Genomic DNA, 25,676 nt, shown 5'->3' with positions numbered 1-25,676 from the left:
TTTAAGTAATATTGTTAATATGTGGAAATATACCGACCGTTGGGTCGTAAAAAGTGAAGCCCGGTAGCTTTGGTAATCCGCCCATAGTAAAAGTGGGAAATGTGGAAACGTTTGTTCGAAGCAACAAATGTAATAAATTGATAAAACAATCATGAGGATGTTCCCTCGTCAAGAATTCTAAATTTTCGCCCCAATTTTACCGGAACCAATGAGAAACCAGGTGAACAGCGACATCTATTGTTCGTGTAGATTATATTTCTTCCACAGGATCAGCTGATTGCCATATGGCACATGATGCTTATCAATTAGCTTTACGTTTAGAAAAACGATTCAACATAACCTTAAATTTTAAATAATATAACTAACTACTTTAAATACTTAATAAAGTATTTAAACGATATTTCTGTCGAATTATTTCGCAGACGGTTTAAACTATGAACTTTTCGATGAACAGGATGTTCGTGTCCCCTACAAAATGTTTAAAGAACATAATCTTGAGGTACAGTATATCCACTGATTTCTTCAGGTTCTTCGCAGTTTCTCAAATTTACACAGATCTTTATCCAAATCAACAGCGTCAAATGCCCTAAATCCTCCAAGTACGTATGCGGATGAAGGTAGGACTACTGTACATGTCATGAACAAAGAAGATGAATATGGGTTGATGATTGATGGTTATAGTGAGGTAGTTAATCATACCTCTAATGTCAATTTTACCTTTAATAAGAAAGCCATATTTTCATTAATAGCTTCTCAGAGAGATTACTGTTTTTTTGATCCACTGTTTTATTCATTTCAGGTTGGTTTTAAATTAAACAATCAAATAACAATATTAGGACCCATGGTAATATTTCCAAGGTAATGTTTTTTCATCATCTAAAAACTTTTTCTCTTTCTTTGAAGTGTAATTACACCTTTTTTTGTTTCATTCACTCCAGATCTGTATTAGCTTGGAATATATCTGGCATTGATGATATAAATGAGGACTCTTTAAGCTTATTTAAAGTGCTAGAGCCAAAAATTGACATCATAGTATTAGGAACTGGGGACAAGGTCGATGATCGCGATATATTCTCTACTTTGGTCAAGTTTTCCAGGAAGCACAAACTTTCCTTTGAAGTCCTGCCTACTGAGTCTGCTTGTCCTACTTTTAATTTTTTAAATGCTGAAGGACGAAATGTTGTAGCTGCCCTAATTCCTCCGAAAAAAATTTCGATCACTGAGGATGATTTTGTGAGGAGCAAAGTAAGGTACCAAAATGTGTTGGATCACAGGGAGAAATAATATCTCACCTCGTTGATGTGGTTATTAAATAAAAGTCTCAAATAAAGTAAAGTTAATATTATTTATTCCAAGACAATGTAAATCAGAATTAAACAAAAAAAAACAAACTTGTGATTAAACCTAAGAAATCAGCAATAACTGTTTTCATCCAATATTATGACCTTTAAAAATTATATACAGAAAGTATTAATTCAATGAATAATAAATTTACAAGTAATTTGTACAAATGTATATGTAAAGTTGAATATTCTTTCACAGAGAAATAAAACCCATAAGTATTGTATTGTAATCTATGAATGGAGAGTAGTAGGTAAAGTGAAAAGCTGATTGAATTATTTTGAATCACATTTACAAAAGTTTTGAAAACAAAATTTTTCAAATGCATTTTCTTCCCAAGACCTAAATTGTGTCGTGCTATATCCAGTACTATGTTTTAAGTTTACCATGAAATTTCCTGAATAAAAATACTCTTCATGTTTACTTGATCTTAAGTTATGTTTAATTAAATATATTAAAATTTGCCAATAATTATTATTAACATTAAACTTTGATGATCTCTTATCTGGTATCATGCAGGCTTCTTGTGAGATCAAGAGAAATAGTAATTATTGTATTATAAGTGAATATTGGATAAGATTACCCTCAAAGTTTAAAGGCTACTCCATTAAGGGTAAATACACAAACATTCAGAACATAAAATCAGAGGTTTCCACAAAATTTACTGTCTAAGGTAGAAAGAATTGATGATCACCCACCAAATTACACTGAAATTAGTTATTATTACATTAACAAAGAATAATTAGTGTTTATCCTACGTTTCTCGACAAAATTTAACTTTGTCCGCATAAAAAACAATAAGATCTTTGATCCTTGCTTCTTACCCTACAATATTTGCACTTAATTCACACACAACATAAAATTTATTCACTTCCTTTTTTTAGTGACCTTTAGTCGTCCATACCGGGTAGTGGCGGCAAAGCAACATCGCTTTTCGGCCTCTTAGCGATACTAAAACTAATCGGCTTCTTTTCACTTTTTGAAGGGCGAGGCGCCGGACTGCGTTCTCTTTTTGAACCCTTCTCCTCGGGAGTCTCTTTCAACATTTCTGCAGCTTTTCTAATAAGATCTTCCTCACTGAGACTACTTAGAACGCTGGGCTTGTCAGAATCAGAACCGGTCTTTTCTTCAGGTGATGCGACGAAAGGAGGGGTTAATTTGGATTTACTGGGGAGGTTTAAGGGGATTGTGTTTGGGATATCGTGAGATGACGCCAGAGGTCTGGAAAACGATTTTGGAATCATTAAAGGTATTGTAAGATCGGAAGATGTTCCCGCTGTGAGAGGTGGTTCTTTGGCCTAGAAGTGGAAAGTTTTGGGAGTTAATTATGACTTTTAAGCCAATGGAGGGGCATTTTCAAATATGAACAGTCAAAAAGAATTTTTTTTATGTATAAAAAGAAAATCTACATGACAATACAGAGTGATCATTTAAATTTCATATCTAGTAAGCTGTAGAATTTGTTGAAGAAAAGAACGTATGTCGATTATCATTTGTGTAATTTGGTTACCTAAGTAACCTACATTATTTACTAATTTTTCATGCCGAAACGCTTCTTCCAGAGACATTTAGCCAATCATTATTTATTATTTTCATTATTTGTCATACGGCCTTTGTATTTTTTCGATTTCCTTTCTCTGTTATTTTATTAATTATATCCGTTTTATAAAAAAATTAGTATTTTTTAAAAGTACAGTATCGTTTGTTTAAATTCGGTTTCCTGTACTTACTGCAAAATAGTGTTCACGGACGAGCAGAAAACATTTATGATTGAAGCCTATTTTCATAGTGAACATCAAATTAATGGAGAGTGTGTTTATAAAGTTCATCTTGTTTTCGAGAATTTCGTGAAAAACTTCCTGAAGTTGTAACAAATGAACTGAACTTCCCAAATATACTGAAGTATGTTGTAAATTTATTTCGTGAAACCGGCAACATTCAGAGAAAGTCGGACAGCAGAAGACCAAAAAAACGAACTCCAGATACTGCAGAAAATATAAGACAAATAATGCATGAAAACCCGAATACTTCCTTGAGGAGATTGCCATAGCAGATCAACTTATCTTATAATACCCGTCACAGAATTCTCAAAAAAAGACCTAAACACGTTTCCCTACAAAATACAAGTGTTCCAAGAACTTCAGCCTTTAGATTATGAAACTGGGATAACTTATTGCATCTGGTTCAATGAGACAATGAATAACAATCTTCTGGATCTATCATTCTTTAGTGAAGCTTGGTTTTATTTATCGGGATATGTAAACTCTCAAAATATGCAAATGTGGAATACAAATAATCCTCACACATTTCAAGAATCTTCATTACATCCGCAAAAAATTGGAGTTTAGGTTGCTGTCTCCCAAAGACATTTAATTGAACCAATTTTTTTCAATGAGAGTGTTACAACAGAGCGTTATCAAAACATGTTGGACGAGTTCATTAATCAACTACACCCTGACGAATTACAACAAGGTTATTTCCAACATGATGGAACAACAGCTCGTACAACCTTAGATTATCTAAAAGAATATTATGTCAATCGTTTGATAAGTTTATATACAGAGCATATCTATTCACTCGGTCCCCAGACCTTACGCCACTGCATTATTTCTTGTTCCCAACTTTAAAAAATAATGTTTTTAGACAACCAGTACGCACAATCGAAGACCTTAAGGAACGGATTAGAGCAGAGTGTGCAAATATCACCCCAGAAGTTTTCGACAATGTCTTCGATAGTATGAAGCGTCGGGTAAATTTGTGCATTAAAGTGAATGGACAACATTTTCAACAATTATTGTGAATTTTTCAAACAATTAGACTTGTGTTGTCAAAAAATAGTTTTTAATTTATTTAAAAAAATTAATATTTAATTAAAATTTTCTAAATTAAAAGTAAATATTAGATTTATGTATAACGCCAGTGTAGATTCAAAAAGGAAGAAGTAATATTATTAGGTTTCATTTAAGAGCAAACGTCTAGACTCATTAAGAATATTGATTGTTTAGTATTTTTATTTTTATTATTATTTGTTTTTTAATTATAATTAAGTATGTTAGTGTATCCCGATGCTGCATCAGCCGTTTACGTCGGGAATCACATCAATTTCATTATTGGCCAAACATCCGAGTTTAATTGCTGACCGCTTCGCTGGCAATAACTATAAGGAATCATTGTCCAGTAATCTAAGCCGTTAGGCGCTAAGGTGACTCATGGCTGAGTAGCCAAAATTGCCATGCTTATCAAGGGTACGCTTATTAATAGCGTATAGACAGTTTATTTTTTAATCCCCGTTGAAATATAATTATGTAAATCAATATACTTTGAGAATTTGAACCGATAAGTTGTGGCTGGTACTGAAGCCAGCTATGTTGTTTTAATTCTAAAATACCCCAGGTATTTAACATTGATGACTAGATAAAATAAACAAAAAGGTGAAATAGGACGTACATACCTCATATAGAAGAGGTTTGTAAGTTAGTCTTTAAAAAGACACTGCCCTTGCCTTTTGATAATAAAATAAAACGCTCCAGCTTGTATTAACAACTAGTGCAGCATTTCATTGAATACCTATTTTCCTATGAAAATCAAATAGTAAATAAAGCAACATAATCTCACTCGGCTCTTTTATCAAAAATTAATTCTAACGTCATTTTGCGGCCTATGATCTTCTATTTCTCTTGTGTAGAATTCCACAGCTGCCTAAATATGAAATTTAAATGATCACTCTAGTCATATACATTTCGAGAATATTTTTATTTTATTGGACATGGCTAGAATTGGAATTTTCACTTAAAAATTTATCAAAACCACGGGCCTCTTTTAAAGGGTTGAACAATCGTAATCGGTCAAAGAAATTTTAATTACTTACGGGTATCGGAGATACTGCAGTAATGACAGATTCCCCGACACTGGTAGAACCAATCGTCTTTATGCTATCCAATATTTGCTGTAAATTGCTGGGTAACGCGATACTAGCCAAAGCGGAACCCACGATTTTCGACTCGGCCGTCGCAATATTTTTGGTAATGCTCGTAATTTCGCACTTTTGCATTTCGATTTGCTTATTCAATTCCTCCATCTGCCTCTGAATGTCCATCTTCTTCGCCGACAAGTGCGTGTCATCCCCAAGACCTTTTATTAGAAAATAGATTTAACTTTTTTCCGGCTGAAAATGGTAGAATTTTACCTGGAATTGGTACATAGGATTCAGTGCTAATAGAAGCCGAAGTGATCGATATTGCGGTGGTTGCAGTCAGAACTGAAGGAGTTTCTGTTGCTGTGGTATCAGGATCTGAATCTTCTGGACTGTATGGTTCGTCTAATGAAATAGAGAAGGTTTTGGCATTATTAAAAAAAATATACCTACTAATAAAAGAAACAACATACCATCATCATTAGGAGTGAGAGGCTCCTGTTTTGGAGCAATAGGTGGCGGGACTGGTTGGGGGGGAGTCACCAGGGACATCAAAGGAGAAGGAAACGCAGGCGTATTTCCTGAAGTTGATGGAGATTCCGGCAACTCAGATGTTAATGGCGGAGGTTGACTGAATTTTGCCAATCTGGGGTCCACCTAAATCATTACATTTTTTTGAACGTTTTTCATGAAAAAATATTTTAAGGAATAATTTTTTTAATCGATCACTGAAACATTCCCACCATATAAATATTTTAGAACACAGCTTCCTGACTACATTCAAAAATTCAAGAAAGCTCTAATTATATTTTATTACAAACTCAAGTGTTATGTCTGAATATTAAGTATAAATATAATATTTCACCAAATCAAATTCTTACTTAATTTACCTTTGGAACACGACTGCTCACCTTAGGCGCAGGTGGCAACGGGGGCAGGGGCGCAGGGGCTACTTCCGGAGGTACTGGAGGAGGCGTGTATGATCTGGGTGGGGGATTTTGGACCACGTGCCCTTCAATTCTATTCTTTTTGTGCGAGATTCCATGAGACGGTATCGGCTCTCCGTGGGGGCGTTTTCGTCTATCTCGCACTATTATTCCCAATAATAAAGCTGGGCGAGCTTCCTCGAATCCTGTAATGTAATACTTTGCATAATAGCAGTTCTTTATTGAAAAAAAAAATGAAAATATATAGACAGGAGTTTTTCCGTTTTTTATAAGAAACGGATTAGGAAGGAAATAGACCAGAATGGTGCAATATACAGGGTGGTCACTTTTACGACGCATTCTATGGGGATTTTCGAAACGGTTAAAGATACAAGGTTGGTTAAATGGAGAAAAAGTTTCGTATTTTTATGCTCTGCAAAAAGCTGAAAGCAAAATTGAAATATCTTATGTAATTACTAAGATATCAAAGAAATACCAAAAAAGTCGATTTTCTTTTTTTGTCTATAACTTATTTATTTTTCATACAATCATTTTGAAACTTGGGTGTTCTATATTTTCCGTCAGTGTCTTCAATATGGAAAGGTCAAAAATATCCTAGGCCTACTAGTTTACGTGAAAATAATACTAACTTTTGATTTTCTTATGGACGCCATATTGGATTTTCGCATTTTTGAAAAACACGAAAGATTTCCGTTTCGGCGAGGTGCAACACAAGGGTCTTCTGAACTATTTTACAATAAAAATTAAAATATTTAAATATTTAATGAAAAATTCAAGTAGCACTGAATTTGTCAAGGTCATAATTGGTTACCAAGTTACTGACTGTCTTTGACACATAAGTCAAGTAGTCAATAATACAACTTTTAAATAAGTAATAAAAAAAATTATCAAATGTATTTTCGAAAATCAATAACACAAACTTTAACATTAACTAACATTAATTAACAAAGAAATTAATACGAGGAGAGAAAATTATATAAAATGTTCAAAATGACCGCCACTATGAGTAATACATAATGCCGTTCGCTCATACTACATATTTGAAGTAACTCTTCTGATAACAACTGGGTCAATGGTCCGAAAGAAATTTGTAATTGGGTTTCTAAGATAAGATAAGCGTTTTTTGAATGTCTTATGTACACATTATACATGTCTATTTTCTCATCTTTGGAGAAATATCATCCCATTTTGATAAAAATTAAAATTTACTTAATTTACAGAAGAACAAAACTCACTTTTTTACTAAATTTCTTTTTAAATAAAATTATGTTGACATAACAACCAATAATATTGGCTACTTGACTTATGTGTCAAAGACAGTCAGTAACTTGGTAACCAATTATGACCTTGACAAATTCAGTGCTACTTGAATTTTTCATTAAATATTTAAATATTTTAATTTTTATTGTAAAATAGTTCAGAAGACCCTTGTGTTGCACCTCGCCGAAACGGAAATCTTTCGTGTTTTTCAAAAATGCGAAAATCCAATATGGCGTCCATAAGAAAATCAAAAGTTAGTATTATTTTCACGTAAACTAGTAGGCCTAGGATATTTTTGACCTTTCCATATTGAAGACACTGACGGAAAATATAGAACACCCAAGTTTCAAAATGATTGTATGAAAAATAAATAAGTTATAGACAAAAAAAGAAAATCGACTTTTTTGGTATTTCTTTGATATCTTAGTAATTACATAAGATATTTCAATTTTGCTTTCAGCTTTTTGCAAAGCATAAAAATACGAAACTTTTTCTCCATTTAACCAACCTTGTATCTTTAACCGTTTCGAAAATCCCCATAGAATGCGTCGTAAAAGTGACCACCCTGTATAGTCCCTATTTTTCAACAGTTTCTTTTTATCGTTATTGAGGCCATGTCCGGCTACACCGGATATTATACATTAAGTTGAATATCGCAGTGAATAATGTACTTTTAGACCATAAATATACCCTGAAAAATTCGTTTCAAGCAAATAACTAGCAAAATAGTTATATCCGTGAGCTATTTGCTTGGAACACCCGATATACAAGCATGAGGGGTGTGATTAAACGACAATTTTAACCTTTTAATTCTTTCTTTGGAGGGAGAAGATGGATAGGCAACGCTTCTTCCTCGATATGCTACTCCTAAAAACTCTCGAACTATGTAAATACATAGTCTATGCAAAAAATCTTTAGTACGATTTGGGGAACCTTCGACAATCCTCAGAAAGAGTTCGAAAAGTTGGTTCAAAACCTAAGATAAATGTTATTTTACCTCGCTAACGTTTACTGAAATTCAGAAAATGATATGCAAAAATCAAAACAAAAATAGTAATAGGCTGAACAAAAATATTTCGTGCAAAGGTGCATTTCAAGGCTATACAACACTCAAAACGATACAGCTTTTAAATAAAATTAATTTCAAATTTTTACCTACTAATACGGCGAGAATCTAAAAACAGTTACAGAGATTGCAAAAAGTATTATAGCTAAGTGATAGTACAACGTTACATATTTGACAATATTATACTATAACTAGTGACTATTAAAATCTAAGAATTGGAAAATATCTGCAAGATAATACCCATCGAAGCTAGCGATTTTGTTGGTAATTACTGATAGGTTGATGTTACCAAACAAAATACAGGAAAGGCGTAAGAAATTAATAATTCAGTTAGGTTCAACTGGGAACCCCAAAAATAAATTCGACATCTGGTAGGCAAAATGCAAACCTAAGAAAACATAATTCCGCAAATAACAAACATGCAAATTCCTAAGAATACAGAAAGAGAAAAAAATGAAATGCAAAACAAAAATTAATAAGTTTTGTTTGCTTTTACCGTTTTGGATTAGGTCGTTAATTTTCTTGACGGACGCTTCCAACCACTGTTTGACTGTAAATAAGAAAAATCAAATTTGGAGAGATATATAGTCGGTAAAATGTAACCAAAACGAGAACTAAATACTGAAGAAAAAATGTTCAACAATGGAGACAACCTGCAATAAAAAAATAGTGTCTTACCTGGACCATTGAGTGGCAACAGAGCTTGAGGAATGGGTTTCTGAGCGGCCAACGGCAAGATGTAAAAGTCTTTAATTGCTTTATTCGTACTTTTAACCACCCCCAGACGATTGCGGCTACTTAAGTAGCTATACAGAGCCAAATAAGGCATTTGCTCTTCTATATTAGTGGCATTTAGCCTAATTAGCGATATTATTTTGCTGTTGGAACTCCGCATTTTCCCAATGTAGTCCCAAACTGTGTCCGGAGATATTCGACCCACTATATCTAAATTGGCTGAGAGTTCTTTATTTAGTCCAGAACAATCGCCTGAAACACAATACATACATATATACAGGGCGAGTCAAAGTTGAACCGCCGTATGTAAATCATTGTTAAAGAATTTGTTTTTGGGTTAGTGTTATATACAGTAGCGGACAAAAGTGGACCAACAAACATATTCTTGAAAATATTCAAGGTTTGTAACGACTTATTCATAAATTAGTAATATCAAAATTATGTTAGGATATCTAGAAATAACGCTGCAAAAAATTAGTCTCAGGCATGAGACATATTTCAAGCTATAGTAATCAAAATTTAGATGTCTTATACAGTGTGTCCAAAAAGTAAGTTAAAAAAGTATTTACTTTGAAGAGTATTAACTTGCTTAATATAAATGGAACACCCTTTATTTGATTACTTGAAGTAACAGATAGGTAGTAATAGATAGTATAGTAACAGATATTACCAAGCGAAAATTATACTTTCTTATACCTAAGTGTACGAAGATTTTCGATAACAGCACCAAGTACTTCAAATTCATTTTTTAATCCTTATGTTAGTCAATCTCAAATTTTTCAAAATACTTAGAAAACATAAATACCATTCTTTGTCTTCTAAGTTGCGCAAATAGTATTGAAAAAAATTATTAGAAAGAACTCATAGACATGACTGTTTATATTGAAATTTTAGATGTAATCAAGGCAACTCATACAAAAAGTAACAGGATTTTTTCCTTTTTTTAAATCTTAATTTCCGAAGAAAACTTGTACATTTAGGTACAAATAGGTATAGGAAAATATAATAGTTTTTTATTGGTAATACCTCTATCTGTTATTCCAAGTAATCAAATATAGGTTTTCCATTTATATTAAGCAAGTTAATACTCTTCAAATAAATACATTTTTCAATTTATTTTTTGGACACACTCTATAAGATATCTAAATTTTGATTACTATAGCTTGAAATATGTCTCATGTCTGAGGTTGAAGGAGGTGTGAATATCGGCTTACGCCAATTTAAACTTTCTTTAAAGTAGGTTTTTAAATTTACACCACATTTTTACAAAATCTTAATTCTTTCAAAAGCCTTAAGTTTTAAGGTAGGTAAACCTTAATCAAACTTACATTTATTTTTCTCAACGAATCTAAAACGATCCAAATATATTGGGGATTCTATTTAAAAAACAAGCATAACTTTGATATTTTTCACTTATTTATAACTCCCGCATAAAAGGAAAATAATTTTAGATTATACCTCTATTTGAGTTCTATACAACATAAGGAAAAAAATTGAAAATATTAAATACTTTAGCCGCAATATTCCCTGTAGCATGACGTGAATAAAATTGTATATAGGGTGACCCAAACTTAAAGTGCCAAACTTCACCAGCGTATTGTACATTTCAAAATATAAAAAACACTTTATACAACATTGGTCGAAAAATGCTTCTTAATGAAAATACAGGGGATCAATTTTTATCTTCGCTGCACCATTCTCGAGTAAGAAAATAAAAACCGTTCAAAGTGCATTTCGCAAGAAATCTCATAAGAACCAGTGATGAGCTGATTGCTTCCATTCGAGCATGTTGTCAAGCTATACGATCAGTGCATATTGCTACGGCTACCAGAGCAGTCGCCCAAAGATGCAACTAATGTATTGAAGCGGGGACAATCATTTTAGGTACTTCCAGTTAATTAATAATTTTTTATGTTTATGTTTTTTTTTGTTTATCAGACAATAATAAAAAAATGCACTTTAAACAGTTTTTATTTTCTTACTCGAAAATGGTGCATCGGAGAGAAAATTTTACATCCTGTATTTTCTTTACAAAGGATTTTTCGACCAATGTTGTATAGAATTTTTCTAAATATTATTAAATGTACAATACGCTGGTAAAGTTTCGCACTTTAAGTTTGGATCACCCTGTATAGTATACATGTATAAACAAATCAATCGAATCCAGGTTCCATTTATTCTTTAAAATATTCTTACCTGAAACTTCATGGGCAGTAATGGCAATCTGGGCTACGTCCACCATGTTTATAGTCCCTGTCCACATTTCTGTTGGAGATTTTCTTGATTGGGGCGATGTCGGGGGTTCATCCTCGATTTCTACATCTTTTGGTCCCGTTGATAATTTAGAATCGTCTGAACTTTGACTGGGGAAATCTTCGGCATCTTGAATGCGAGGGGGGGTCGGTATCGTTACCGTGGAGCTGGGAACTTCATGGTCGCTATCAGTGTCTGCTCCTACTTCAAAAATTTTATGGTATATACAGGATGTTAGTGAAATAACTTTCGTAAATTTAACCAGCGATTAAGAACATCATTTTGAACAAAAAAGTTTCTTACAAGAGGGGCCGTAAATACAATCATTTTCCCGGAAAAACAAAAGAACATTTTGTGAGAATTGGCAACGTTGCATCGTATTTATTTCATTTCCATGCATACCTAAGTAGCCGCATGAAGTGGGTCTCTTTGAGGTGCTTTTTCTGGGCATGGTAGGTTTTACAGTACAAAATTCACAAAATGCACTAAATTCGTGAAATTTAAAAATTATGTGATTCTTATTTTATTATTTTGAAAAGCCATTTACTTTGAAATTATTGTTATCTTTAATTAGCATTTTACACCACTCACATCACACTCAAAAACACAAATTTATTATTGTTTTTGCTACATTAAATGTTTGAAATGTTCACCATTTGAGTTCATGCATGCTCTACTCCGGGTACTCCTTGTTGAACTCTTTTGAACAAGGTTTAAAATTTGTTCTTCGACTTCAGAACCAACTTTTCGCTATCGACCTCGTCCTTTATACGTAGGAATAACGTTACTTGTATCCAGAAGCCTTTGGGAAACTTGCACAAATATTTGTCGAGCTGGAGGTTTTCTTCTGTATAACGATTACCGTAAATGCACTGTAATGAGCTTCTTCAGAATTTTGTGACTCCTCTCCATAAATCAAAAGCACGTTATGATACTCGCTTACAGAATACATTGTCACGTAGGTGCTGTTAATAAGTCGGAATAAAATCACTTAAAGCTCGCCCAAATTAACTTTGCAGTTAATCTGTTGCGTGTACTGACAGAAGGTGCATTCAGCGAGAATGAAATCACACTAAAATATTAAAAGTATGGAAGGACATACAGTCCATGACAAATTTGAAAAATAAGGGTGGTTTTTGTCTTGTCCCTTCTCGATGGTCCCTAATGGGCTTCACGTGTCCATGGCGCCAGGCCTCTTTGCCCAGGATCATATGTTACATAAAATGGGATAAAGCGCAGATGACCACAGCATAACGCAGATAGTTACATAACTCGTGTACTATTGAGGTACTAAGTCAATCTGTTTACTGCGCATTCCAAAGCCTTGTCGCTTCATCCGCAAAGTGGACGAGCGACCCTCATAAGGGCCATAAAAAACAATCATAACAAAAACAAACTCCTCTTTCTTGGTCAAGTTTTGTGCGGCGTTACCACTTACGTTTACTTTTACTGCTTAAATTATTGATTAAGTTTTCAATTGCTTATTGTTGAATAATTTTAAGTTTTTTTGTTACATGTCAAAAAATTAACATGTGTCGAGTACATTTTTCCACATTTTATTCAAATTTTAAAGCTTTTCATAGCTTTTCGGTTACCAACTTTTACATTTTTTTTTAAACGATTAGGTTTTTGACCCCTGTTGTAAGGTACTTTTTTTGTTCAAAATGATGTTCCTAATTATGGGTTAAATTTACGAAAGTTATTTCACTAACATCCTGTATAGTAACTCGTAATATAGAATTTACACCAATTAGTGGAATACTTATATACAGTAGATTCCGTTTATAAAGTACTCTCTAGGGAGCAAAAATAGGATACTCTATAACCGGAGGTACGTTATAAAAAATACATTAAAAAAATTCATATTTCTTACATATTGCGTATGTTACGCACATACGCCTTTATTCATCTAAAAGTCTAAACAAATTTATTAACACATAGTAATTTAGGTACACTTAAATTTTGAATGTAATACATACGTACATGAATACAAAAAAATGCTAATGCGTATATACATAGTACATATCTATGCATGTGTATAGTATATGTACATATGTATGTATTAAAAAAATGGATGATGAATTTTAACAGAAACATTGTAACAACATAGAAATAGAATACCATATAAACTGTACTGTATTTATTCTGTTTCTGTTAAAAAACTTGTTATTTTTGTTTGCCGATTACTTTTCAACAATTTTATATTCTTGATATGCCTTTCAACTTTTAGGGCCGCTTGAAGAATATCATCAGATACATTATTAGTAGTTTCTAAAAAATGTATAACACTTTTAATAGCACAAAGTGCCTCAGAATGACTCGTTGGTTTTTCTCCATCCTGTTGAGCATCGTCGTTTTCATTATCAGAATTTTGATAATCATTTAATGTGCCTAAAACTTCAGCAGTAATATCATCATCCGTTAAGGTTTCCGTTGCTATTACATTATCATCAACTGTCGATAAACCGTCATACTCAGCAAGATATGTTTCAGCACTTGTTAGATCTTGATAGTTAAGGCGCAGCCAGTTACTATGGGGAACATCCCAGTCATTACAGTCCATATCAGTATTTTTGTACTTTTCAAGCCACTATGCCAGGGGCAACTCATCATCTGAATCAAACTCCTCGATCGATTTTACAAGACCTGCATATCGAAAGCAGTTTGCAATAGTTGTTGGCGTAACTTCATTACAAGATTGGTCGATTAACTTATCTAGTCCAAGATGGTTATGTTGAAGAGCTCTTTATTATCTAATGATTTGATCAGACGGCACATAAAGGATCTACGATAATATGCTTTAAGACATTTAATTATGCCTTGATCCATTGGTTGTACTACGGAGGTATAATTTGATGGCAAAAACTCTAATCTGATATTTGTTAGATGTAGAGTTTTTGAGTGAGCTGCACAATTGTCAACCCGCAGCAATATTTCTCTATTTTGTTGTCGCAAATTTTTATTCCAATCTTTTTAATAATTTTCAAAAATCACTGGTCATTCATGCTCGAGTGTTTGATTTATAAATTACTAGCAGGCTTTTTACATTTTTCATGCACATTGGCCGTTCATATTTACCGATAACAAAAAGTTTGCATTTTTCACTACCCGTCATGTTTGCGCAAACCCAAACGGTGTACCTCAACTTTGATTGTTTCCCTCCCACACATTTTTCTCCCCTAAATTTAAGGGTATAATCTGGAATCATCCTGTAAAATAACCCACTCTCGTCCTCATTAAAAATATTTTCACCTGCTATAATTTTTCGATGTTCCAGGCCACTTATCATCTAACCACTTTAGGATAACTTGTCTGTCAACATCTCCTGCTTCATCAGAAACTTAACCAAAATTTACGTTGTGTCGAGTTTTAAAACGTTCGAGCCACCCTGTAGAATACTTAAAATCGTCACCTTGTAATCCCCTGGACAAATCTTCGGCTTTTGCTTTTATAACTGGACCTATTGCAGTATTTTCGGATCTTCGAATTTCAAACCATCGTAGAAGAGCTTGATCTACATTTTGACGTACAGGATTTCTAATTTTTTTAATCTTCTGGGATTTTTTTTGCTGTCTAGCTTAATTTTTTGTCGATTGCTTTAAATTGTAGAAACCGTTGTTTTTGCCAGACTTTTTCGTTTGGCGATTTCTGACTTCCAAATGCCACTCTCAATACTTTTAATAATGTCTAACTTCTCTTTAACAGTTATAGACTTACGTTTGTCTGCCATTTCGAGCAAAACAAAAAAGTACCAAGCATTCACTAATATAAAAGCATCAGCCTAAAACTACCGCTTTTACTCATATCTGTTCCGTACGATCGAGTATTGCAAAATCTCCGCCGCCTTAAAGAAACCACCGGACCACCATCCGGCTATAACGTACAAATGTACTTTACACCCAGAGTTGGCAACAAAATAAAGGAAAAATAAAGGACGCTATCAACGGAGTTAATATTATACATGATACGTTATAACCGGCAAAAAATCAAGAGTATTTCGGTGGGACCAATAAAATACGTACTTAATAACCGGAAGTACGTTATAGACGGAATCCACTGTAATTGCTTGCAACTGATGTTGGTAAGTATTACTGTAATTTTGGCTAAAAAACAATGCAAGTTCCTGCTTTACATCGGTGCAAATTAGTTACATTGTATGCAGAAAAGTTATAGAATCCGATCGTGAAAAATTCTAGTGTATTCAAAGTAATTGATCATTTATCAATACCTAGGGCTATGTCCTCCTGCGGGACGTGCTCCCAAAGTCGGGTTTCCACGGGTGGGGCTATTTTATTGAGTTGCTCTAATATTTCCTTAGAACGCTTATCCAGGCTATCGGTCGATGAAATAGTCTCGTGTTTTTTGTGCCGAGATGATTTATGTGCAGAATTTCTGAAAATATATTTTCATCTAATCAGCTTCAAAAATCAATTGAACTCTTCATTTTAGTACTGATCGGTTTAATTGAGTGTAGAAAATCATTCCAAAAAAGGAGTCAAATTGACTCATGGACATTAATTGAGCTCATAAACTCAATATAAATCACCGCCATTTTCATCTAAAACTTCACATATTAACAAAAAACAACTTACCTATGCTTCTCCTTCTCTTTCTCCTTTATCTTATCCCTGTCCCTACTTTTCTCCCTTTCTCGGCTCCCTGATCTGCTTCGTTTATCTCTCTTCTTCTCCTTATGCCTGGACCGGTCTCTGCTTCTCGATTTTTTCCTGCCTTTCTCCACCTCCCTGCTCGACGACCTACGGCTCTTATGCTCTTTATTCTTCTCCCTTCTCTCTTTACCAGAGTGTATTTCTTTTATTTTATCTTTATGCTGATACTTAGAGGAACCTCGTTTGTCCTTGTTTTTGTCCCGATCCTTGGACATAAGCTTCGGGTCTGCGCCCATGTCCAGTGTTGAACCTTCAGTTAAGCTTTTGATGATGTCAGTGTTGTCGGTTATGGTGCTCGGACGGTCTTCCAATACTTCTTCACCTGTTGATGTTTTTATGTTATTCGTGGAGTGTTGGAAAATGGGAAATTAATTTACCTTTGTGGGTTTTGAGAACATATTGTCTATTGCAGTTTAATAACTCAATTTCAGACTTCTTGATCATGTCCAATTGGTGTTTGGCTTCTTGTTCTCGCCATTTGGCCAACTCCTGGCTAGCCATATCGTCAGGGGAAAGGCGAACCTACGGCAAAAATTTAAAATATTTACCAGGCTTCTATTTTATGACCTAGTAGCGGAACTATGGGATGATTTACATTTATTTTCAGAATTATACAGAGTATCGTTGAAATAACTGTACAAAGCTTAACCAAAAATAAGGCGTTCTGTGCAAACTTACCTATATCCAATGTAGTTTCGTTTTGCCGCTACATGGCGCCAAAGTTTTCAAATTAATATCGTTTTTTCGAAATAATTGTTAAATGCTTTTATCGATTTTCACTAATTTTCGAATTAAAAGTTACTATATAAATTGGCGTGTTTTGACGTGAGCATAATATTTTTCTAATGCGTGGAAATATTAAAAATGGCACGTGGTTCGTAAATACAAGTTTTTTTACCCCCTGTACGAATGATTTAAATTTTTTCTCTGCCACAAGCTGATTTTATTTTGAAATTTTTTGTCTTTTGTGAAATTTTCGTCGGACATACACTTTCTTTCCAAAAAAATTATTTATGATACCTTGAAATTTATCGTTGTGAAAACAATGCTAAAACAGGGTTTTGTGCCTCCTACATAACAATAAAATAAATATTCCGTACATCTGATATACCGATAGTGTTTACTATGGTTGTTGTTAATCGTAATTGAGTTTATTGTAAACTGAATAATTTTTGACATCTTAAAATGGAACATTATTCTAGCGTTAAGGTTACCATGCTTCTAGTATATGGATTCCGTGAGAGAAATGGACACATGAGTGTCAGAATCTGTTGTAACAAATATCCAAATCATAGAATTCCAAACCATCAAACTTTAGAGAATATTGAATGGTAATTTAGGGAAACGAGCAGTTTTAACTCAAATAATGTTTATCGAAGACGCCAAGGTCAAAAACTCAAAAAATGGACAAAACAAAAATATGGTGCCATACCAGTTGAATGGTAGAATATCTATGGAAGTAGAAGGTACCAAAGAAACCCATTCCTAACTGAGTTCCCAATAATTCCCCAATATAAAAATAAATAGTACGAAAGCCTTTAAGATGTCAATCGAGAGGTGGAATTGTGTTTATATATTTATTGCAAATATTGAAATAGTTGCCTGCATAATTCAGAAACGTGTCATTAATAAAAATTACGAATTCTGGATAATTTGATGAAGGAAGAGATGCCACTTCAGGATCGGGACACGATGCTTATAGCTACCGTTCACGAGAGAACTTCATTTGTAAGTTCACATATATTATTTAGCCCCCAAAGTTGTTATATATAATATATATTAGACCAAGACAAAATGTTAAGGTGGATAGTGGCTTTATTTTTATTATATAAATATTAATTATGAACATTACATATTTAATGCCGTATGAATTTGTAAATTAGTATTGTTCTTGGAAAATCTCAGAGTTCTTTTTCGATCAAGTTCTCTTTTTGCAATAGAAAATGTACTTTTTATTCCTTCGAGGTATGTTTGCATAATGAAACTGGTGCCTTGAATTCGCAACTTTTCCTTTATTTTACTAAATCTGGAAACATCGCATATTACTTCCTATCGCGTATCGTTTCCGAGACCGATCAGCTGTACTTTTATAAATGGCAGGTTGTAAATTTTTTGTACGTTTTCATACCGTTATTACTTCGTAGATGATTCACTCGAATGTTGGAGTGGCGATGAACAAGATGTTCGTAATGTGCACAGCAATAATAATCGGAATAATCGAGTTTCCTTTTATTTTAAAGACTCGTGAGGTATGCCGTTTAACTGACTCAGTAAGTGACTGACTTAGTGAGTGAAAGTAGGCGACGTTTAACTGTTAAAGTGAAAGGGGATGTTACTGACATGATTCTTGCTCACACTTTTGATGTTCGGAGGTAAGTTCAGATTGTTGTTTCTTGTGATTTACAGTTAAGTTTTGTCAAAGTGAGAACAACATAATTAGAATTTTAGTTGAAAGTCGAAATTATTTATAATTTTGGATCTTCTGGAAAATAGTTAGGACATGGCCGAAAAATAATATCGCAACTTAAGTTCTTGAGATTTTTAAAACTTTTTTCAGGAATTAATACTATTTTTTTTTGTGATTCAGGTCTCAATTGTGTACATTTCTTCTTTAAGTCGAAATTAATTTGAAACTCTAATGATTTAAAAGTTTTTTTTACGAATTAATATTGATTTTTTTTGTTTGGTTGGATTTATTAGACCAATTGTAATGCCATATCGGTTAAATGGATATAACTATTTATCATCTTACAAAACACTTTACCCAATTTATTGAATGACCTTCAATTACAATCTCTTGACGAAATGTGGTGTATGCACTGCGGAGCACCACCTCATTTTAGTGTAAATGGAAATTTTCAAATAAAACATATCCTAACACATGGATTGAAAGAGGTAACAACGTACCCGTAAATTAACTAGTAAGACCACCCGATTTAACGCTTGTAGACTTTCTCTTGGGGGGAGTTCTTAAATCAAAAGGGTATGCTTTCCCCATCACTATGGAAGCTAAGTTACTGCAAAAAATATTCAACCCTCCAGATTATTTTTAAAATAAGCCCGATACGATGCCCAAAGTACAAATTAGTTTTTTGAAACGAATTTATTTGTGTATTCAGAGAAATGGTGAATATTTTGAACACTTATTAGAAGAATTAAACTAAGTTAGTATGATAGTTATTTAGAATTAATTTTTTTTCATGTATTCCTTCCGACTAAACAACAATGTAGGTATACAATGCAAGGTATCGTAAATAATTTTTTTGTAGAGAAACTTTATGGCTGACGAAGAATTTCAAAATAAAGTCAGTTTACGGCAAAGAAAAAATTTAAGTCATTCGTACAGGGGCTAACAAAAATATAAACTTTTGTTTACGAACCACGCGCCATTTTTAATATTTCCCCGCATCAAAGAAAGATCTCAAGTCGAAATACGCCAATTTATGTGGTAATTCTTAGTTCCAAAATTAGTGAAAATCAATAAAAATGTTTAGAAATTATTTTGAAAAAAAAACGATATTAATTTGAAAACTTTGGCGCCCTATAGCGACAAAATAAAATCACAGTGGATATAGATACGTTTGCCTAGAACGCCCTACTTTTGGTTCAGGAATTTTTTGGTGAAGCGTTGTACCGTCATTTCAGAGACACCCTGTATAAAATTTCATTGGCGTAGCATAATTGTTTCAAGTTTGGGTAATATTTTCAGTTCACATATACACAGCATATTCTTACCAGTTCGTATGAACTAATGCTTCTCTCGCAAATTCTCCTCCATAAAGTCTGATTCTTCGCGTCTTTTATATTAAAAATAAGACTGCGATATTTGTTTTTATATTTCTGTCCGATATCACCGAAACATTTGAAGAGTTCCGCCTCAATTTCTATGGATATATTCTTCACCTAACGCAAAAATACATAAATTTTCATTTGTGGTTTTAATTCAACAAAACTTTTATACCTCGTCCTCAGTGAGCTTGATCTCACTACCTTTAAGTCTCACTATGAGCTGCTCAAACACGGTCTTCTGCACATTGTCCCTAATATCCTCAGCTTTAGCCTGAGGCGTCTGCGCATCTTCCTTCGGAGTCTTTGCCTTTGGAGTCTTCGGTTTTGCCTCTTTTGGAGTCTCTTTTTTCGGAGTTTCTTTCTTTGGCGTTTTCGGAACCGGAGTAGAGGGCAAGATCGGCGACAGTATAGTTTGCACCTGGATTTTTTTCGGAGCCTGCTCTTTGGGATTCAACGATGGCGGTAGTGGCTGAGGCTGAATGAGCTTAATTTTCGAGTCTTTCGAGGCTGAATCTTTATTGTGCGTTATTGTAATAATTTTGAACCTTTTGGGAGTGGATGATGATTGGGGAGAATGTTTCGGCGCGTGCGCCATAATCCCCACGTTAACTCCGCGCTGTTGGACGGCAACCGAGACTCCGTCATTATTGGAATTTTTTACTAATTTTAGCTTTGATTGAGTGAGTTGTCCTGGCTGAAAAATGTGCGCTGAAAAGTGAATTTCTTGGATCATAATTTATTTACCCTGGCTTTGGTTGTTACGACTTTTCCCGCAGATTTCACAACTTCATATCCAGGGTGTTGTTTCAACCACTGGTCCAAATTTGCAGCGCTAGGAGCTTTGGCTCCGGTTAACATTTTTCCTGTGGTTCTTTCAAAGACTACAACCTAAGAATAAGGTCAATAAAGAAATTAAAACAGCAATAAAACATACCCTTTCAATGCCTTGAGCATGCGCCAATATACAACTCTCGGAACAATAGATTGAGCTCTTCCTGGAGGGTTTCTGACATACCACGCAAGGTACAGCAGAGGCGCCACTAGTGGTTCCTCCCTCCTTTGGGTTTTTCTTTGTAGAATTGTTACTGTCTGTTGATTGGCGAGAGTTATGAGAAGCTTTTCTTATTCTTCTCGCTGCTGCCTTAGGTCTCTTCAAAGAGGGATCCTGAAAATAGTAATAATGCTTTAAAATCTAATGATGAAAATTCTATAACTAAATATTTATAACCTGGTAGTTTGTTCATATACTTTTGAACACTCATTACAATTTCTAAATCTTAACAAGTTCCTCGATCTCCAATTTTCAACATAAACATTAAGCTTACTTAACTTACCATACAGAACAAACATATCCACTCTTTTCCTTCAGACTCCATCTGCTGGCCCATGCCTTTGGTGATGTTCACGCACTTGCCGTGGTACCATTCCTCGCATGTATCGCAGCAAATCATAAAGCGATTGTTGTGCGGCTGATTGCAGATGCACCATAATTTATTAGGGTCATCTTCAGATTCTTCTTCTTCGTCCCCGGAACTATCCAATTCGTTACCAGACACATGTTCATCGTCTAAAGGCTTGTGAACCGCTCTGAAGAAATAGATAAAAAATGCAATTCACTTTATGAATACCAAAACTCAACTTTTAAATTTGGAATCGTCATGTGTATAGAAGACACCTCAAACGCTATGTTAAGGCATGATCAATTACCTTTCTTTATTCCTATTATCCACTTTGGTAGTTGGTTGCCTTTCAAGAAAACGAACACTTGAATATATTGAATCTCCATTAAATTAACAAACGCTAACATCACTTACTTGAAGCACGGTTTAGGTTTAACTGACTCTTCTTTACGCTTGTTTCTGCTTCTTGTAGTGGGTCTTTCGATGGGTGGAAGCACCAAAATCCGTCCGTCAGGCCGTACTATTTGTTTACCCTGCTTGATAATCTCACCTTGTTGAGATTCCTAACCGAAATTATAACAGGTTATCGTTGAAAAATAACTGCAGATGGCAATGCATCATAAGCATAGGGCGTTGATTAAGCTATTTACTTACCGATGTCGACGTATTGGAACTCTCAGACACTTGCGAAGACATATCCATAGCTTCCTGTATGCCACTAGTGTCCAAGACTCCGTCATTAATCCCCTTATCAATGGCGTTTTGAAGTTCTGTATTAGACACAAGCTGCTTAGCCACTTGATACAGGATGTCCTCGGAGATCATATCATTATTGATATTATCTAATATCGACTGATCCAAATCCAACCCGGACTCTGCCAAACTCAAGTTGTCGGAATCCGCTGTGTTGTTTAGATGGATGGGGACGTCTGGTATAGTAGTAGTGTTCGTGGTGTACGTTCTGGTTTCGTCGTTCATTATTATGGCCCTGAAATATTATTGGAATTATCTAATCTGTTAGAAAAATCAAAAAAGCCAAACATATTCCTTCATAAACTTCCTATTTATACAGGGTGTTTTTAAATGCTTTTTTATTCTAATATAAAATAAGAGAATATAAAACCTTTTCTCACCTGATATCCTGAGCACTTGGAATATCCTCAGATATGCTCTCATCATTGGATTCTTGAGACGACTTTGAAGAACTATCATCTACTTTCGAGTGTTGGTGCTCAAGTTTTAAAGAAGTTTTGCTGGAATCTGAACTGAAATCAGACCGTTTTCTATCGTGGTGATGGGTGCGTCCTGCTGAATATTCCAATTTGCTGGACTTCTCCTCAATACTTTTCAAATGTTTTGGCTTCTCAATGCTTTCCCTTCGATCCTTACCCCTAACTTCTGTGCTGCTAAAAATGTTTTTAAGTCCAAAGAGCTCTTACAAAATTAGAGATAGCTTACCTGCTTCTATGATGATGAGTATGGTGCTTTTCATCCAGACTTGTTCTGCTTGATTTCGAAAGTAATTCAGTAGATTGTTTAGAGCGAGATTCTTGACAAATTTTCCCCGGTTTCGAAGACCCGGAAGTTTCAAATTTAAGCAAACTGGGAGTTTTATTCTGATCAACAGCTTTCAAAGATTTTGGGGTAGTTGGGGCAGTTTCAGGAGTTTGTGGGGTGCCTGGTTCTTTACCACCAACTTTCCGAATTATATCAGGGGTTGAAAATAAGGCAAAGTCGCCCGGAATTGGTTTCGGCGGCTCTTTTTTCTTTTTAGGGGGCTTTTTCTCTGGGGGTTTCACTTCTTTCTTTTCTTCAGCTTTTTCGTTCTTCTCCGCCAAGAGACCATCAGATTTACCCGCAATTTTGTTGCTTTCGGTCTTGTCCGAAATATTTACTTCAGGTTGCTCTGGATCTAGAGTCTAATGGAAAAAATATACAGAAATTTTGATAACCAAATATAGTTTAAACACTTACCTTTTCAACTGTCCTTGTAGTCTTCACATCAAACTCCTCAGTTTCTTTACCTACTTCACCCTTTTTCTTTATTCTTTTCGACATTTTGGCAACCTTAATACCGACTTCCTTAGACGAAAACTCGTTTAAAATCTTTTGGCGTTTGCCTCTTTTTAAGCCCTTCTTTCCTTTCTTTCCTGTAATCTCTTCTTTGATATCAAAGTCCGAATCATTTTCGTCATCTTCAAATGCTAGGGAAAACTCCTCTTCCTCTGATTCTAAATGACATTGGAAAATAAAAACTTTTACTTTGACTAAAAATTTAAATTTTAAAATAGTTTTCTTACCTTCATCTTCATCCTCCATATCATCATCCTCTTCATCTGAATCTTCAGGCTCACTAACAACCAGTTTAGGTACAACTTTTTTCGGTCGGCCTCTTTTCCTTTGCACAGCCTTGGGTGAAGTATGCAAGATCTATTGAAAGAAATATTATAATAAAAAAAATTTCTAAAGCATTACAAGGCTAATATACAATTTTTGGCCATAAAATAATCTAAAAGGCTTTTTGCCATTTTAACTTTCATAAACCCTATTTTCTACTTACCTTTACTTTTCCCTTTGGTTTAGAAGTTACCGCCTTCTGCTCAATTAAACCTGATTTTTCTTTTAAAGATGAGGTGCTACTAGTTGAAAGACTCTGTGCATTATTTTGAGGCGGAATTGTTATTGAAGAAATAATTTTTATGCCTCCCCTTGGGGCGTTTGAAGGGACTGCAACAGTTTCAACAGCTTGAACAGTTTCTTCGCTGCCATGCAGAATACTCAGAGTTTTAGCTATAAATTATTCATGACTAAAAAAACTCTCAGAATCAATAGTTTCAAACCTAGTTCATCATCTTCCTCCGGAGGAGATAAGGGCTCCTTCAGGGATGTTAAAGGAGTGTAATCATGATCAAGTTGTATATTACGAAGATTTCGAGACACAGAAGTTATGTTACCTGTATAAAATATAGCTACAATTTGAAGCAATACTTTGTTAATATGAGATATTCATTTGTGAATGTGGCTTACCTTCTTCATTAGCAACTTCCATGTTATCAGGAATGTACATAACATTATCCACAATAACATCAATTCCCTTTTGATTTTCATCACCTTTGCCAATCTGCATTATTTGAAGATTTGTTGGTCCAGATTTTGAGCCTAAAATAGAGGGCTAAATATGCATTGTCTGGGTTAAGTGTATAAATGTTTAACTGATTTTTCTCTTAATTAAACAGTGAGAGACAGAGACTCAAAATCAGGTTTCATAACAATCATAAACTGAAATTTAAAAATAATGAAAATCAAGAAATTTGTAGCAAAAATTTAGGAATATAGATTGAGAGAAATGTGTGCTTTACAGTCCTCAAACAGCTATGTATATTTGCTCAGGGGATATTTTCATACCAAAAACAAATTTATAAATTCTTAGTTTCTGCTAAATATGAATCTTAGTCCAAAAAACAGGCACATCTTCCACAAAGAGCATATGTAGTGGAGTCAAATTTAGTTTAAACTTACTCAGATAGTTTTCCACAGTCTGTTTGTCAGGTGTAACAGTTCCATCTTTCCCAATCAACAATAACAAACTGTCATTAATAGAATCATCTGTTACATCTGTTACCTTAACAACACTATTAGCCATTTCCTTCTAGTTTTCTGCTAATTAGAGTATTGCCTAAAATTTAGAAAAATTGTTGTAATCCCCAGTTCGACAATTTTGGACTCGAAAAAGTTGTTAAGTACCTAAGCTTGGGAAGCTCCACGAATTTGATAATGAATAATTTATATTCAAAGAAGAAATCAAAGTGCAGTCTGTGCCATTCTTTGTGCTTAAAGTTAAATTATTGACATAACTAGGAGCAACCTCCCAAAATAAAAAGAAAACAATGGTAAATGCAGGTTGAATAATCCTTTATTTTACAATACAATTGTAATCTACAAAGTAAACTAAAACCTACAGCAACAACCAAATATGGATTTGCCGTAGTTGTTTAATGGGGCCGGCATTGCGGTACACTTCGAATGGGGTATAATTTAAATAAAGGTATGCCGCAGAGCATGGTATTGGCAGGGGGTATATTGATTTTTGTTCCACTCACTTTTTGCTTCTGACGCTATTCCCTGCGGGTGTTCTAGGTTCTCACCTTATTAAGAAACCTTTTGGCTGAAGAAATTTATTTATATCTCGAGAATATTTCCAAGAAAGTCGAAAAATATGAGAAGATTTCTCTACTCTGGAAGAACACAACAAGCGTCATCCATTTTGTGTAAAGAAGCCAGCATGGAGAACAGAACTGTCAA

General features: G+C 34.2%; 3 protein-coding genes across 11 annotated transcripts in view; 1 reads left to right on the top strand and 2 right to left on the bottom strand.

The window, feature by feature from the left end:
- The window catches only part of LOC136419371 (EF-hand domain-containing protein 1-like), a 164,668-nt gene extending 164,583 nt beyond the window's left edge, over positions 1 to 85 (bottom strand). The window contains exon 1 of the mRNA XM_066405653.1: positions 38 to 85. Within this exon, the coding sequence (XP_066261750.1) occupies positions 38 to 85 (48 nt within the window). The remainder of the gene's footprint in view (positions 1 to 37) is intronic.
- A 255-nt stretch (positions 86 to 340) lies between these two features.
- On the top strand, positions 341 to 1,567 carry LOC136419322 (NADH dehydrogenase [ubiquinone] 1 alpha subcomplex assembly factor 3). The gene is made up of 4 exons (XM_066405559.1): positions 341 to 499; positions 556 to 685; positions 800 to 858; positions 939 to 1,567. Exons 1-4 carry the CDS (start codon positions 435 to 437, stop codon positions 1,282 to 1,284), a joined length of 600 nt encoding a protein of 199 aa, XP_066261656.1. The 5' UTR covers positions 341 to 434; the 3' UTR covers positions 1,285 to 1,567.
- Positions 1,334 to 25,676, bottom strand: pps (protein partner of snf). Of its 9 annotated transcripts, none has more exons than XM_066405520.1 (28): positions 25,475 to 25,676; positions 24,894 to 25,050; positions 24,402 to 24,533; positions 24,215 to 24,343; positions 23,935 to 24,164; positions 23,675 to 23,804; positions 23,349 to 23,605; positions 22,833 to 23,293; positions 22,508 to 22,780; positions 22,029 to 22,362; positions 21,789 to 21,937; positions 21,682 to 21,720; positions 21,309 to 21,561; positions 20,909 to 21,139; positions 20,719 to 20,862; positions 20,147 to 20,668; positions 19,921 to 20,088; positions 16,563 to 16,707; positions 16,108 to 16,507; positions 15,744 to 15,907; positions 11,459 to 11,719; positions 9,206 to 9,514; positions 9,024 to 9,077; positions 6,145 to 6,386; positions 5,728 to 5,911; positions 5,528 to 5,659; positions 5,210 to 5,472; positions 1,334 to 2,639 (listed from the first exon to the last, which is right to left on the bottom strand). In XM_066405520.1, the coding sequence occupies exons 2-28, from the start codon at positions 25,015 to 25,017 to the stop codon at positions 2,232 to 2,234; spliced, it is 6,138 nt and encodes a 2,045-aa protein (XP_066261617.1). In that variant the 5' UTR covers positions 25,018 to 25,050; positions 25,475 to 25,676; the 3' UTR covers positions 1,334 to 2,231. The 9 variants fall into 9 exon arrangements, with proteins under 9 accessions (XP_066261617.1, XP_066261616.1, XP_066261621.1 ...); XM_066405519.1 differs by lacking the exon at positions 25,475 to 25,676 and adding an exon at positions 25,119 to 25,135; XM_066405524.1 differs by lacking the exon at positions 25,475 to 25,676 and adding an exon at positions 25,119 to 25,135 and having other exon boundaries at positions 6,166 to 6,386.

This window comes from Euwallacea similis, chromosome 2 (genome assembly GCF_039881205.1).
Source record: "Euwallacea similis isolate ESF13 chromosome 2, ESF131.1, whole genome shotgun sequence".
NCBI classification, from domain to species: Eukaryota; Metazoa; Arthropoda; class Insecta; order Coleoptera; family Curculionidae; genus Euwallacea; species Euwallacea similis.
This window is presented reverse-complemented; position numbering and strand designations above follow the sequence as displayed.

Bases quoted from the DNA above. Each gene is read 5' to 3' on its own strand.
- LOC136419322 (XM_066405559.1), top strand. From the start codon at position 435: ATGAACTTTTCGATGAACAGGATGTTCGTGTCCCCTACAAAATGTTTA. The intron at 500-555 runs GTACAGTATATC...AAATTTACACAG, and splicing joins TTAAAGAACATAATCTTGAG to ATCTTTATCCAAATCAACAG. The intron at 686-799 runs GTAGTTAATCAT...TATTCATTTCAG, and splicing joins TGATTGATGGTTATAGTGAG to GTTGGTTTTAAATTAAACAA.
- pps (XM_066405520.1), bottom strand. From the start codon at position 25,017: ATGGCTAATAGTGTTGTTAAGGTAACAGATGTAACAGATGATTCTATT. The intron at 23,805-23,934 runs GTAAGTAGAAAA...TTCTTTCAATAG, and splicing joins AACCAAAGGGAAAAGTAAAG to ATCTTGCATACTTCACCCAA. The intron at 15,908-16,107 runs GTAAGTTGTTTT...ATATATTTTCAG, and splicing joins AAAGAGAAGGAGAAGCATAG to AAATTCTGCACATAAATCAT.